Here is a 16,355-nt window from a genome sequence, read left to right on the forward strand (position 1 = left end):
TGCACGTAGTCTTTGGCCACAAGCCTGGCTTTATACTCATCAATGGATTCATCCGAATTTTTTTTCAACTTATAGACTCACTTTGTTGTCATGAGGACATGTATTTTTGAAACCTCACTTAACTTTTTTGTCATGAGACCAGTTGTTGGCCTAGGTCATTCATTTGACCATAAGTGTCGGTGACACTAGAGAAGTGGCATTTAATGATACCTAACGTCAATTTGATAGTCAAAGATGGCACAAGGATACTCAGGAATGGAAGATGCCTAACCAATTTAATTATTGGCCAATTAGATTATTTTTCAAGGCACCGAAATAATTATTAGATTAATTTTCAGTATTTAAAGACTGTAAATTAATATTTAATTATCAATAATACTAGAAAAACCATTTGGAAAGATTGCCACTTGTCAAAAATACCCATGTAAGACTGAAAAACGTCTTTAGAGGTTGGAGAGAGGCATTTTTAGTGGATTCAGCTTGCAAGAGAGAGAGAGAGAGAGGAGATGTTGCTGGTATGGTTTGCAGCCATTGGAGGACCTTCTGAGGCCACCAGCGATAGGAGAAAACCAATCAACAGTAGGTGACAATATCTACAGGTTGTTGAGATAGGGCAGCAGCAGTAAATGACTGATTTTCTTCAGTTCTTTGCATCTACAAGCTGTTGTAGCAGAACATTAGCTGCATTTGACTAATTTTAAATCATTCTTTGCGACAAAACTTTGAATTTTATCTCTCTACAGCTTTCCCTCTCATCTCCCAACCATTTCAAAGCCTTGCTCCAAAGATCTCAACATTTGAACCCTTAGATGCTAAAAATTTGCAAGTTTCTCTATTGTAAACCCTAATTTACAGCAGAAAGTAGGGTTTAGCAGTAGCCTTGGGAAGCGTGCCAGAAATTGGAAGCTCCAAGACTTGGATTCAACAAGGTTGAAGATAAGTTTCAGCAAAATTCAGATGGAGGACTAGCCAGCCATTGAATTTGGGGCATTTCCATCGTCTCTGAAGTGGGTAAAGGCCAATTAAGTGCTTAAATCAAGGGGCAAATCAGATTGAAGACTTGTTGGTCACTTTGGACAACAAGGGGAGTTTGGATTGCAAAGGGGATTGGGAGAATTCCATTGTAAATCAACTTTTTCTTCAATAAAGCTAAAGAAATACCGAAAGGGGCACTAATTTTGAGGCCAATCGGATGTGCATTGTCCAAGATCAATAGATAAATTTGTATGTTCAGATTTGCACTAATTGTTTGTTGTTGTAATTAAGTTGTAATCAAGGATTTACCACCCATCCATTGAAGGAAGGTTGGTTACACCTAGGACAAATAATGCATCCTGTAGACGGAGAGTAAAGCCATCAATGGCTTTCAAGACATTCTCCCCAACACCTCTAACAAGGTAAGATTTATTTTTGGCACACTGCACAGGCTTGCCAACAAGAGCTGCAATAACATAGAAGAACAAATCCTTGCGGGATGTAATGTGCTTAGATGCATCACTGTCAAAGAACCAAGTGCTAGCATCCTCAGTAGAGATAAATTCTCTATCAGCCCAAGAAGAGTCATAAATGCAAGTATAGAAACACTAGTCACAATCTACAACAAAAGATATGGACTCTGTAGTAATAGAAGGTGCATCAGAAACAAACATCCCTCGCTCCTCCTTGGCAATGTGCTTCTTACATTCCCTAATATAATGACCTAGGTTCTTACAATAGTGGCACTTTCCCTTCTCAGCTTACGTGTCACCCTGTTTCTTGTTGCTCTGCGAAGTACCTGTACTTCCACAACTCTACGGAGCATTTTTTGACTAGATTTCCTTGCCCATTTGCCTCTCCATAAAAACTCATTCAGAGGCTATTACATCCACCCCACTGTCCTTTCTTGTTTGCTTTTCTTCTAGGAGTAAACTAATCAACTGAAGAAAGGTAAGTGGCTGCGGAGAAATTCTCATGGTGAGATTTAGGGCTATATGAAAGGCCAAAGAAGAGAGCGGCAAAGAATTCAAAGTAGTAGAGATCAACTATGCATCCGAATAATGCTCATTTACATTTATTAACTACTCACGTAAGTCCTAAATTTTGTTAAGATGATCTTGCATGGAATCGCCTCTATCCATCTTTACATTCTCAAGCTCTTTCTTCAAGAAAGAGATGCGTGTCTCATTTTTTCCAACAAACATGTACTCAAGTGTAAGCCATGCTTCAAATGAAGAAGCTGCAGATCGTATGTGCAGGATTATAAACCATTGAACTACCAATGCAATCAGTGACAATGCTTGAGCATCCTATGTGCCCCAAGCCTTTTATGCTACTGATCTTTGGGGGAGTGGCTAAGCTAGAGTGGGCCTTTGACACGTCCTCCAGGAGAAGGTGTTGCAGGAGCCACAACTCTAGGACGAACTTCTTCACCGCTAACATAATCCCAAAGATTTTTTGCAATCAGCGCATTCTTCATCATGAAAGACCATAGAGAATAATTATTGCCGTCCAATCTATGCTCCTTGGATACATATGTGAATATATCACTCTATCCTTAATTGGCCATAGTAAAAAATGCACCACGTTGTAATTGACAATCTGTGTCACATACTATCAAAATTGTCCAATGTACACGCTATCCAATGCAAAACAATGCTCAACAGCACAAAAAATGCAAAAGCCTCAAAATTTTGTTGTTCAAAATGCACAAAATCAGTCTATTTTAGACTGAAACTGTAGTATATGTGACAGGAATCAGAGTTTCCACATGAGAAACCCCCAAACTGGTTGCTGCCCTGTCAGATCAGCAAATGGAGCTATCACCTACTATCTTGCGGTCACCAAAATGCTGTCATCTCATCAGAAATGCTGTCGCCTGATGTCCTTGTTGCATTAAATGCAGTCATGTGGTTCTTGGGGCCTCGTAGCACCTGTTGCCTGCCTCCAATAGCTATTTTCTGCTCCAAAGTCAGATCCGCAGCACCTCCTTCTCTCTCCTAGCCAGCATACACATTGAATGAGCCTCTCTATCCCCCAAACAGCCTTCTCCCCCATTGCATGGATATTTTTGACAAGTTGTAGCCTTCTAATCCCATTTTCCAAAAATTTCCAACCAATTAATTAATCATTATATCCTTCAACATATAGATCCATTTTTAGGAAGAGAGGCATGATGCATTTTCCCCAAAATGCAACTCTTATGTATACATCATTTACTAGTGCTTTTAATGGAGGGGGATCTAGCACCATTTCCTTGCTTCTAAGATGAAGCAAGCTGCCATTAAGGAGACCACATTGAGCATGCCATAACTTGGTGTCATCCATGGTGTTAACATCCACAATTGATGCATTGTCTAATGTTGTTCTCTCATACATGTCAAGCTGATAGAAAACATTGCATAATGTACTCATGACCATCAGGGCATCATAACTACATTCATGCACATTGCATTTGTCCATGTGGAATTTGGCCATGAATCCAAGCTATCCACCACATGCAATGGCTGAAACTGAAAGCAAGTTCGTATGCCAAGCACATATAATACATCTCTAAGCATGATGGTAGCTCCATTCAATGCAATTATAGGAATCTTCCTAATGCGTTTTATCATAAAGGAAGCATTATTTGCACGTATGACTGACCTCCTTTCAATGCATCCTGAAGTGAGACAATCAGCTCACTAAAGGAGGTGGTGGTTTAAGGCATCACCATTAAAGTACCATGTATCCTTTGCTTCCACCACAGATAAATATAGCACATCTCAGGCTATGATAGGACTTAAGGGGAAGTAGCTTGGGTTATGGACAAAGGCCCAGCATGTGGAGATGAAGATTTCGTGGAAGTTACTGCTTTGTCATTTTTGGACGACGTTTAAGCCTCATTCCCATTTCAAACTTTTGCAAACATAGTGGAATGAGGGGCATTGTAACGAATGAGAGCTGATTATAATAGTATTGCAATTTGGTTTGTTTGGTTAGTAAGATATAGTCATGCCAAACATTTGAAGGACAAACATATCTGCCATATAGATTATCTCTGGGATTGGGATAGAGATCATCCATATGCTCCGTGAGGGAATAGGAGATGCACCAAACTGGATGAATACCTATAGGATGAAGATTATCAATAAGGGTGAAGTTTTCAGGAATTTGGGTTGCCCACTCGGCCTAGGTTTAACTCAGAATCAGAGACCCTTACAGATAAATGCTAAAATTGAGGGCCAAATTCATAAATGGAGCTTTGAGACTATGATGGTGAGTGACCAGATCATTGTGCTTAACTCAATGATTGTGCCAGTAGTTATCTTTATAGCTAGCTTGTTTGCTTTCAGTAAATCAGGTTGGAATGAAATAGAAAGTTTGTCTGGGACAAATAGGATGGACATGCCTGGCACCCTATATCTTGGGATATCATTACCACAGACAAAAAGGAGGGAGGCCTTGGAGTTGAGCCTCTATAAGAAAAGCCAATAGGCTGCTTCTGAGGCTCATGGGAAAACTCCACACTACACAACCATGGGTAAGAATTTGTAGGCACCTTCTCACTCATAACCCTATTCAAGGGGGTAAAATCAAGAACCATAGTTTTTTCATACGGCAATCATACATCATACGCAGACGGGTGTGAAAGCATGATTGGAGTATGATTCACACCCTAGGGCTGAATCATATGTTGCCCTAGTTTTAATTTTAAAAAACTGTAAAAATGTATCTAAATCTAGTATTTTATACTAAATCGAGCCAGCAAGCTAACAAGCTGAATGAAGACTAGAATGCCAATTTTGCTAACACCACTTGCACTGGCATGTAAATTGCCCCCTTCCATTGCTTCACAGTTGTTACAAATTCCCATTCCACTTTTTTATTTCTTCCCATTTGTGTCAGCCTGAAGCAAAGAATGGGGATGACTCATGACTCATGAGGCTCCATCAAATGAAGACATGACAACTAATTTAGTTTGCTGAAATGTCAATTTCAGCTGTAAAATCAGGAATTTGAAAAATTTTAAAGCCAATACTAAAGGCAAAAAGAGTGTTACTCAAGAATTTGATAGAGTTTAATGGCTGTTAATGTCAAAAATTTCTGAAAATTTCAGATTTCTAATCATAGATTTCAGAGATCCTTAAGCTAATACTAAGGGGAAAAGGATTGTTGCTTAAAATTTTGAGAGTTAAATGGCTGTTAATGTCTGAAATTTCTAAAAATTTCAGACTTCAGTCCAAGACATTTGCAATAGTAATCAGCTACTCAAATTTGATGATAAATCTGGTTAGCTGACCTTTTTTCAAAATCATCAGGAATCACAAACTTCCAATCACGCCATGGAGAGGATTGTTGTAATACTGGCAAAGGGCAGAACCTCAAAAGCCTGTCCTATATAGACGACAAATGTCATGATAACCGCGAGGTACCCGGAAGTACTGGCGGATACGCCGAAAATAATAAAGACGAGCCTGTCCAGGAATGACACCATCAAGAACTATCTGCAACCCCAAACGAGCCATGCAATTAAACTTATCTCTGTGCAAATCTTTATGAGGCTAATCCAACAACCTAGAAGTAGCCAACACTTATCCTTGCAATGAATTCTCCTCACGAGAATCAGGAGGGCGCCAAACTGCTAAACGTAACATCGCCTGCCAAGAGGTAATCAAATGAGAAAGAAGAAAAGATTGAGAGATCTTTACAGGTCTTGTGGAATTAAGCACATGCCACCAAGAAGCATGAATAACCGTGCTGCCATGAGAGATTCTAGTCTTTTCTATGAAAAATTTTGCAATATCTGACTAGGGACGACTGTTTGTACATAATGCCTGCAAAAGTGCCAGCCTCAAGGCTGCCATATGCAAGTTACCATCCAACAAAGCTGCTCCCCTCATCCTTTTAGAAGTAGTAATATGCTGCCATGAAATCCACACCTGGCCCAAGTGATTCCCTTTCTTTTTCCACAACATGAATCGGATAGGTTGAACCAAATCCAGAAGAGACTTCTTAGTCCAAGGAAGAAGAGGCAAGAAATACAAGATCATGTTGATCATGATGCATTGAGCAACCTTAAGTCGCACATGAAGAGGCCAACCTTGAGACTTCTAGTACATGAACCGATCATGAATACGGGAATGACATCCAATCTAGCAATGAACGAGGAGCTACATCCACACCAATGGGATAGCCCAAATGTCTAGTTATGTTTCCCCTAGAAATCACAATTTCATGCTAGCCTAGGGCTTGCAAATCACTCTTTGCACAAGAAAGCAGTGTAGATTTCCAAAATATTGTGCATTATATTCCGGCCCTTAATGAAACCGTATTGGCGTGGATGAATCAACTACGGAAATACTTTCTACAACCTGTTGGCAATGATGTTAGAAAAGATTTTATATAAAGAATCCATAACAAAGATGGGTCTCCATTGTTTCAAGGAGGATGGAGAGGGAACCTTGGGCAATAACCGAATGACAACAATCTTCCAGTCTAAAGGCATCTCACCATAATTCCACACTTGCTGACACAGACGTGATAATGGGTCCTTAAGTTGCTCCACATGGGCCAAAAACAGTTAGGAAGCCCAACCAGGGCTTTTCCTTCAAGGCCAAGAGATGGGTCACGGAAAAGGCTAATAAAGTATGGTAAACTCAAGATAGCAAAAAGAAGTGGCAGGAAAGATTCATTCACCTTTGGAAGTCTAAGGTTTCGTATCAGGGTAAAGTGTTCATGTGGAGGCTACTAATTGGGGGTCTTCCAATTGGCGATGTGCTGCGAGCCCGCAAGATCTTTGCTGGTCATTGTGTGTTCTGTACTACATGCGATGAAACAGTGCTTCATCTTTTTGTCTCTTGCCCTGTTGCTAGACAAATTTGGAGTTTTTGTTTCCGGTGTGTGGTCCACAGCAATTGAGCACCAGATATCAATTGGTTCATGGATTATGGGAAAGATGATTTCCTCATCTTCTTTGCATTCAAATTACTCCTGCCTTTTCCATTTCTATAGATGGACAGCCCTATGCAATATTTGGCATACTTGGAATGCCTTCATTTTTGATTCAGTATCGGGTATCCATGGTCATGTGGCCGTGTTCGTGGTTTAGTATTATGGAAAATCTCCTCTATGGTCTCAGCTGATCTGGTTCTTCCTAACATCGCTGCTCCCTGGCTAGATATTGTTCACTCCACTCCAGCTGTCCTTTCTGAGTGACATTTCTGAGTTAGAGTTGTGATAGACTTTTAGTTGTGTGTGTGTGTGTGTGTGTGTGTGTGTGTGTGTGTGTGTGTGTGTGTGTGTGTGTTTTCTTTGCTGACCTGATGGTTTGATGTAAAAAATGTGAGACTTGTATCCATCCTGTTTGGTTGGCCTAAAGGCCGGATGTAAATATTCCAATATTAATATACACTCATTCACGATAAAAGAAAGAGATGCAGTCTGAAATTTCAGACAGACAAAGACAGCACACATGAGAGAGAGAGAGAGATAAAACAGTAAGAAAAAGCATTCAACTCCAGGGCAGTCAATATCGAGGCTGAAGGTTGAATCGACCTGTTGCACAGTTCACAAGCAGGTTTTCCATGTTTTGGGGCAAGGAGAAAACAAGCAACAGCAAGTGACACCTTCCAATGTGAAATTGTCAAGTGTTTTTTTATGTTATATGCCAGGCAACAGTCTTTTTGGAAAAATCATGATGTTTATTGCTTTTTCCAGTCTTTTTTTCCTCAAAAGTATGTCTAGTATGAAATAGGATTTCATACTCCTGTTTTCTTACGTTTTTCATACATTGGGCAATCAGACACATTTGATAAAAATTATGTCAAGAACTCAGCAACTGTTGGTACCCTACACAAGCTGTGGAAGAGTATAATCCAAGACCCCACATGGGTGGAGGACAAGAATTCGAGAGGTGATACATCTCTAGAGCAATCAATTTGGTTCTGTGAAAAGGCCTTTGAAGCTCCATTTGTTCCAATTCTAGCTAATCCCAGACTCTTGAAGAGTATGCATGTGAAAGGCTTGCAGAAGTGGAAGGATGTTTGGTATGAGGCCCAGCGTAGACTACTCACCGCTGATGAGGTTGTGCAGGTTTTCAGACAAAAGCAATGTAGTGGGATGATAGAGGTCCTTGGAAAGGCAAAAGACAATTGGCCTAATTCATACATAAGACAGGATGTTCACCTGATGAAGCGCCTACAAATAGAGAAAAGGCATATTGTTACTGGTTGCAGAAAGAGGAGTGATCTTCAACCATTCCAAGGCCAGGTGTTGATGAAGACAATGGAGTATTGGAGGAAGAGATACCTACCCGAGAACCACTATCAAGATTCTGTTTCACTTTCTCGGATTCTGGGGTTGGTGGCATATTTGGGTCAATCGCAATGCGTCCATTTTTTGAGCCACTTCAGGCACCCAGCGCCACATGGTGAAGCTTAAAAAGACTTCTTCAGTGGTAGCTTGATCTTATACAGCATGCCAATATCTCGACCAGAGATGATCTAGTTTATTGGCATTAGGCAGTCTCTTCGGTGACCTTGCCCTAAGTTTTTGTGCTTTTCTATTGTATTTTGACATGATATGAAATGATCCAATGTAGAACAAGTGTAAGAGCTGAGCATCTGACTAGGAGAAAGCATAAACAAAGGGCTCTATATGAGTTGGTGAAATAGGATGGCTAAGACAATTCCATCATGCAGGATGGATGATCAAAATGAATGTCCTCCACCTGTGAAAAATATCAATGATGGCAAGGGGGTATAAAAACAATCTACTAGAATGTTGCAGAAATGCCCTATTTGTGAAGAAGGATTAACAAGAGATTATGAAAGAGTCAGTATAATATTACTGATCATAACAACAAATACTCCAACCCCACCAATAGCTTGTTCTAAGTTTGCAAATTAACACATACCATACACACAAATTCTTTCACATATCACATTAGTACTATTACTACGTACTACATATCTACATATCACTGCAAATCATGCTTCAAAAAACCAGTTAATTGGTACTTAGTGTAGGAACAATCCAAATAGACATAAATGATATTATTGACAAGCCTTCGTCTACAATTGTCTCTCAAAATTATTGTGCATCTAAAGATTCTACATAATCTAAAGGGGAACATTGTCACAAGCTTCTCCCAAAAAATAAGGAATCTAAAATTTTGTATCGCAAGCTATTACACTAATTGTTACACATGGAAAATAATTAGACTCACCAACATATGGACTCAGCACTGCTTTTGCGCCCGGTCCATCTTTAATACCATAAGATGACCAATCTGTGGCCATAAATTTAAAAAGATAGTCAAAAAGGATCCTCCCTCCCTCACATTAATTGATCCTCCCTCCCTCACCCTCTCATGGTTAAGAATTTGAGTGCACAAAGGAAAGCAGAATGAACTTGAGAGCCATCATGAATGAACCTCAAATGTGGTAGCAACACTAAAGGGAGATGAACATGATGCAAAACCTAAATGATAAAGCAAAGCAATGACAAGAATTGAGACTCAATAGAGCCTGCATAAGTCAGTGGCCTAGAAGAGGTGGTAATAAAAAGGAAGGGAACCCCCATTCCAAAGACATACCAAATCCAAAAAGCATCATGGACAAGTGTGTCAAGATGCCCATAGGGATGCTCCTTCAAGAAATTCAATATCCTACACGTATATGAAAGGGGTGGTACTTAAAAATGTCTGAAACTATAAGACTTCAGCCTTTTCCATCAACGGCTTGCTTAAGGCATCCTGACCCCTTAAGGTTCTTTTTAAACAAGACCAGGTCCTCAAAGTGCAGAGTTACTAACAAGCATGTAATTGATATTTCCACTTCATTAAGGCATGTAAAATGGGACATCGACTACCAGAAAGTGTTGTGGCAACAGCAAAAACATGTTGCATACGATGGTCAGACAATTGAAGCACCAATTCACATTTCTTTTTCACACTTATAGATATTCCTTTGATCAGAAAAACTTGATGAATCCATGTCTGCCCACATGCCACACTGAATAGTATGAAAAAGAAACCATCTTTGAGAAAGCAGTTTTGTTTTGAAAAGATAGTGTCTTGGGCAAATGGACAAGACAAAAGAGAAGGATAAAAGAGAAAATAATCCAATTACATACGAGAAATTTAGTTTAAACATCTCTGTAGAATTTATAAAACAGTAGATGTAGACACAAAGGCAAGTACAAGCCTTTTATGAGAAGCAATGCAAGACATTACCAATCATGTCCAGAACTCCCTTTGCACCATCTGAATCCATTTTTCTTTGATCCATCTCAGTCAAACAAGGATAATACTCACCTACAAGACAGAAATTCTTCAGCACCACTGAAATGAAGACACAGCAATTAAATTTGGTAACTATGCCAAAAATACTTGACAATTTTAAAGTCTTACAATGCATTGCTTTAGAGCATTAACTGACTTGGATGAAATTTTCCATTATTCATGTTCATTTTTCACCAACATTGCCATAATAAATATGCACCAACAGTTATGAGAGCAACACCTCACTGTTAATTGCAAAATTCTGCAAAAACGGCTGACCAGGTGTACAATATTGTTTGCATTCCCTTGCTGTTCAGCCAAGATATACTACAATGTGAAAGCATGCTGCTCCTGCTAGCATGACAGATTTTCCATGCCCATCTAACCCTAAAACACTAGAAGCCAGGTTCCATCCTGCAGCACACAGAAGTACCCCTTGGAGCTATGCCCACTAGCCAATTCACAAATATTATTATGGTAACAATGATCGGATTTATGGAGCTTCCCTTGAGCGTAATTCCGAAGTCCCATTTTCCTTCTTGGCCCTCTTGCACAGGCACCTGACTCTAGTCCCTAATGATGATGCAATTAATGCATGAACCTGATTTGTAGGCATCATGTGACCCAGCTAGAATAAGGCAACTACTGGTGGCCCTATCAATGCATGCACTTGACTTATAGGCATCATGTAACCCATGTAGAACAAGATCAGAAAGAGAGAAGTGAGCTTAAGTGTATTTCTGTCCTGGAACTGCATTTTGCTTTGATGCTTTTGGTCAATCACCAATGAAATAACAGAACCTACTTCTTGCTAGACTGCAAGGAACCATTGAGGAATGTAACACGGATCTGTACGCAAGACCCAGAGGAGATTGGAAACTAGTAAATTATTTCAGTGGCCTTTGGTTGAAACTAAACCTTGTAGCCTAAAACAACCAAAGATGCAGTCGACACGAATGGACATGCTCTTGCTTTCCACACCCATGCAGAAACTTTGGGCTTCCAATGCATAATAGAGATAATACCACCTTTGACAAGGGAAATTGAATAAGTTGTGTTCTGTGGCACACAAATAAACCTATTTATTATTTAGAAATAGAGGGTGTGGTATCCATTGTCTTGGCTGATTTGCCAAAGTCTGACCAAAATTTTTGCCACTATTCTTTGTTTTCTCACAAAGCAAATTTGTACTTGAGCATGGTTATGTATAATCAGCCATTTGCAGCAGGCAAGGGCAAATCATGGCAACCATTTGGTTCTAAGTCAAAGGGCAAAAGAGCTCCTACTTCTGACTATCAAGGCAACAAAGATGAGGGTAAGGAGGAGAAACGATGCAACTATTGTATAAAAAATGGGCATGTCGTTGATGCAGAAAAGTGTATGGCTGGTGAGAAAAGGAATCAATTGGGTATGACTATGGCTGAGAATTCAACTAATGTGAAGGATGCAGAGGCATCCATGGCTAGCTTGGGCATACGTCATCTGATGAATTTATTGCATGATACTCTTATAATCCTTCATCACATAACACAATGCCTATCTATGGCGGAAGATACTTGGTATTTTGACAAGGGTGCTTAAAAGCACATCACCTCTTTTAGTGAGCTGTTTGTCTCACTTTGGGATGCACCAAAGGGGAGAACAATCATTTGTGCCAACAATGCTTCCTAACCAATCAAGGGTGTTGGTAAGTTTAATCATTTGTGCCAACAATGCTTCATGAGCAATCAATGTAGTGAATTGGGCTACCAGTAGACTCAGAGATGTCTTTATGGGTCTTGCATTAAAAAGAATTTGCTTTCAATTTCAGCCATTGTGTAGATTCATGGTTAGAACTCAGATTACGTATGGATAGATGCAATGTGCATGACGTGTAGTGATGGGGATGACCTCATTGTCATAGGCACATTGTATAATGGCCTCTTAACAACTTGATTTGTATGAGAGGAGAGCACAAGAGGATGCATTAGCAATTGATGCTCAAATCAGGGATAATACTACATTGTGGCATGCTCGATTTGGTCATCTTAATTATGGCAATTTGCTGTCACAAGAGTATGATGCTATTATGGTTGAGAGGGGTAGTGTTCATCAATGTATTACACCTTATACACCTCAGCAAAATGGCATGGCTGAGAGGAAAATTCGATGTCTTATAGAGATGGCTCATTGTATGCACAATAAGCTGCTCCCGAAATTTTGGTTACATATTGTAATATGCTAAGCATATACATTCTCAATTGCTGCCCCACAAAAGCGTCGGCAGCATGTATGTTTTATGGGGCTTGGAATGGCCAAAAGCCAATGGTATCACATATGCATCTTTGGTTTTTTGGCATGCGGGATTTTCCAAGGCAATAAGAATGGGCTGATGGCAATGGCATCACATATGTGTATTTGGCTTGTTGACATGTGGGATTTTCCAAGGCAATAAGAATGAGCTGATGGCACTTGTGAAGAGATCATCCTAGTGATCTACCTAGTGCAGATCAGCAAATGCATCTTCTTCTTCTCCTCCTTCTATTCATGCTGAGTTGCTAGGAGCAACATAGAGCAAGTCTACCCATGTAATGCAGTGCGCGTGGATTGAGGCAAGCTAGAGTATTTGTGGCTTGATTGGGGTGAAGACTGATTGAGGCAAACTGAGACAAAGTGAAGAGCTGTCCAAGATAGGACAGTCAAGCGATTTCATGGATTTTGAAGCATTGGATCAAGCTTGGGCTCTTGAAGTCAATACTTGTAGAAATCTCTATTGATTGTTGTAATTAAGGTCTAAGGATCTCTTCCACCTTTCTTAGGTGCTATCACCTTCTGTTTGAGCTATGCATGAGGACTCTAAACCGTGCACATTGCCATAAGCGAAGCTCATGTAGAGATTATAGTTGGAGGTCCTATTGAGGTGTGGTGGGGTATTCTTTGTACTTGCACCTTATACCTCAAATTATTGCATTGGGTGTCGTACTCTCACACTCTACGCTATCTACTCCACTCTCAGCTAAGCTTCAATCTCTTTCTACTCTTATAATTGTACTTTGTATCACTATCCAAATCATCAAGATAATTATGATTCTAAAAGGATTCTTGGCCAAGTGAGCACTTCCCGTGTGAGGACACTATCCAAGTAGCACCATTGCATAGCATTTTGTTTGAGCATGATATATTGCATTGCCCTTTGCATTACTCCATGCATTGGGATTCTATTCTTACAAACATGTATCTGTGCCTATTTATCCCTTTTCAATTAGAGAGTAGTCAATTTGGATCCACCATATTTGTGGTAGCTCGCATGGTAGTATGCCTAGGCATTCCCTATATAGCACTACACCCATCCTTCCTATACCTTTTCTTTCTCATCGATACCCACAGGTCATTAGGATAGCTTGCCTATTTTGTGGTTTGTTTAATCTTTCCATCCCTTTTGTTTTCCCCAAGGACACAAATACTTAATAGGATCAAAATAATCTCAAAGAGAGAGAGAGTTCAAAGGATACGCCAGTACTTTCGAGCATCTGAAGGCTATAACCAAATCTAGTTGACCTTGCAAGACCAACTTCAGTGGTATAATCCATTGTCTGCTTTTTGACCTGCTTCACCATGGCAAGATTTGGATGTTTGTGAAACCAAATGATTTTCAAAAAAAGTCGGCTACTCAAATCTACCACAAGATGGTAGAGGATAAGCAATGGGTTCGTTGATAAAGTTTGGCATGCTCAAGATAGTAGACAAAAGTTATGGGATAGATTTCTTTAATTGTGGAGATCCAAGATTCCTTACCAAGGAAAAGTTTTTGTGTGGAGGATGCTTATCAATGGTCTTCCTACTAGGGATGTCCTATGTGCTCGCAAGATCTTGCGAGGCCATTGTGTCTTTTACACTACTTGTGATGAGACACCGATTTACCTCTTCATCTCTTGCCTCTGGCACATTTGGTGTACCCGTATGCCTTTATTTTCAACTCGGCCTTAAGTATTCATGGTCATGTGGATTGTATTCGAGGATTACTCTTATAGCAAAGTTCTTCCATGATTTTAGTAGATGTGGTCCTCCCTAATACGGCTGCTCCTTGGTTGGATATTGTTCACTCAACTCCATTCTACAGCTAGCATGATATTTGTGTATTATTTTATAGCATCCTTTTGGCTTTGACCTATGCTTGACACGAGTTTTCATGGCTGGCAAGAAGGCCTGATGTGAGATTTGTATATTTTCTATTTGGGTGGCCTAAAGGTCGGATGTAAATATTCCAACATTAATATACACTTACGGAAAAAAAAATAGTTCAAAGTGAGTTGTGTGTGTACACATGTGAGAGAGAAAGAGAGAGAGAGAGAGATGACGATGGCACCAAACCTACCAACTTGAACTTCTAACCCATCTGTTGATACCATCATGACCTACTACAGTGGATTCGCTAGACTACTACATGCCACACGGTTAGGATTTCAGATTATTGTGTAATAAGTTTTGGGCAGGCAGCTCCTAAATCGATCTCCCACACAATTGGCCTCCTCAGATAGTTCCTTTGGAGCCAGAGCCGCTTGATGGAGATTCTTCTTCAGATTCTGAGTCCTCTCTTCCACAGGCCACCTCAGTGGAGTTCCCGCCCGTAGATATACCCGAGTCTTCAGTAGATGGAGAGTGCTGAGGAGAGATCCGGCCTTCTCCTCGTTGGGCCCGTGACACCCTCCGTGATTCAGGGATCGAGGGGGTCCCTGAGGAGTGGGAACCGACCAGGCACATACTACGGAGCTTGTTTGCTCTAACTATTGTTTGATGTCCCGTGTTATGCAGAATAGAGAGCCTACATCAATGAAGGAGGCTTTACAATCTGATCATTGGTGGAAGGCGATGGAAGCCGAGTTGAAGGCTATTGAGCGGAATGGCACTTGGTTCCTTGTGCCTCATCCCTCTCATAAGAAGGTAATTGGTGTCAAATGGGTCTTCAAGACCAAGTACCATAGTGATGGCTCTTTAGACCAGCACAAGGCTCGCCTTATGGCTAAAGGTTTTGCACAGTGCCCAGGTGTTGACGTCCATGATACTTTTGCCCCTACAACTCGCATGGCGACTATTCGTGCTATTCTTGCCTCTTGGCTGGTCATAGAATACGGCATGTTTTTCAGTTGGATATGAAGTTGGCCTTCTTGAATGGTGCTTTGAAGGAGGAGATCTATGTAGAGCAGCCTCTTGGCTTTGATTCCTCAGATGGGCAGGTTTACAGGTTAAAGAAGGCCTTGTATGGCCTGATGCAGGCTCCACGTGCTTGGAACAAGAAGATAGATTCGTTTCTCCAGGCCAAGTTGGGATATCGGTGCTTTAGGGCCGATCTGCAGCTTTATGTACACACTTCCAAGGGAGGTCGTGTGTTGTTTGTTTTGTATGTTGATGACTTGATTATTGCAGGTAATCAACTTCTGCATTGCTTCACTCTAACAATTGTGTCACGAGGACATGAAATTTTGAGATGCTTTAATCTTGTTGATAACATTTGATTAAGTTATTAATCAAATGTTCAAGGTTGTTTAACCACATGTGATACACATGGTAGATAATCCATAGTAACAGGCCAAGGACCTTGAGGATGCAGTGGGTGTCAAAGAAAAAAGCTATGATAAGTTATGCCGACTGGGTTTTGTTGGTCAGTTTGGTATCAGATTGGATGCTAGGACAATGGTTTGGTCAATAAGTATCGGTGGTGACACTAGGGACTAGCATTAATTAATTAATTAATGCCAATCTAAGGATCAATAGAGGTTGAGAACCACTTCAAGTTGCAAATGGCCTAGCCAATTTAATTATGGATGGATACATTTAATTTTGGGCAAGGTCAAAAGGGCCGAAATTAACTTTCAAGATTACTTAATTTTGAAAATTAATTTAAGGGATGGATAATGCTGAAAAATGGGTGAAGAAGGCTGCCACTTGACAGAAATGCCCATGCTATAGTTGCACTTGTACATTATATGGTATTGATCATACCGTACGTATCCAAACGATACCGTACAAAAAACTGGCCTTGTTTAACTACCACATCTCCCCGCATTCCGCTTGCACGTGTGCCTTGCGTGGCACTTTTAGGGGGGTGGAAAGCCTTGGATACCTCAGATCACCCCCT

The 16,355-nt window shown here is 40.4% G+C and overlaps 1 protein-coding gene across 8 annotated transcripts in view; it reads right to left on the minus strand.

The window, feature by feature from the left end:
- LOC148015669 (uncharacterized) overlaps window positions 1-16,355 on the minus strand; it is a 160,394-nt gene that overhangs the window by 132,374 nt on the left and 11,665 nt on the right. For 7 of the 8 annotated variants that reach the window (XM_087665044.1, XM_087665043.1, XM_087665040.1 and 4 more), the window contains exons 3-4: window positions 10,193-10,273; window positions 9,185-9,247 (exon numbers count right to left, since the gene is read on the minus strand). In XM_087665044.1, the coding sequence (XP_087521170.1) occupies window positions 9,185-9,247; window positions 10,193-10,247 (118 nt within the window). In that variant the 5' untranslated portion in view covers window positions 10,248-10,273. Of the gene's footprint in view, window positions 1-9,184; window positions 9,248-10,192; window positions 10,274-16,355 lie in introns of those variants that run through there. The other variant, XM_087665045.1, reaches the window with a different exon arrangement.

Source organism: Lygodium microphyllum, chromosome 24, assembly GCF_053477565.2.
Source record: "Lygodium microphyllum isolate KBCC chromosome 24, Lygodium_microphyllum_v1.1.10, whole genome shotgun sequence".
Classification (NCBI taxonomy): Eukaryota; Viridiplantae; Streptophyta; class Polypodiopsida; order Schizaeales; family Lygodiaceae; genus Lygodium; species Lygodium microphyllum.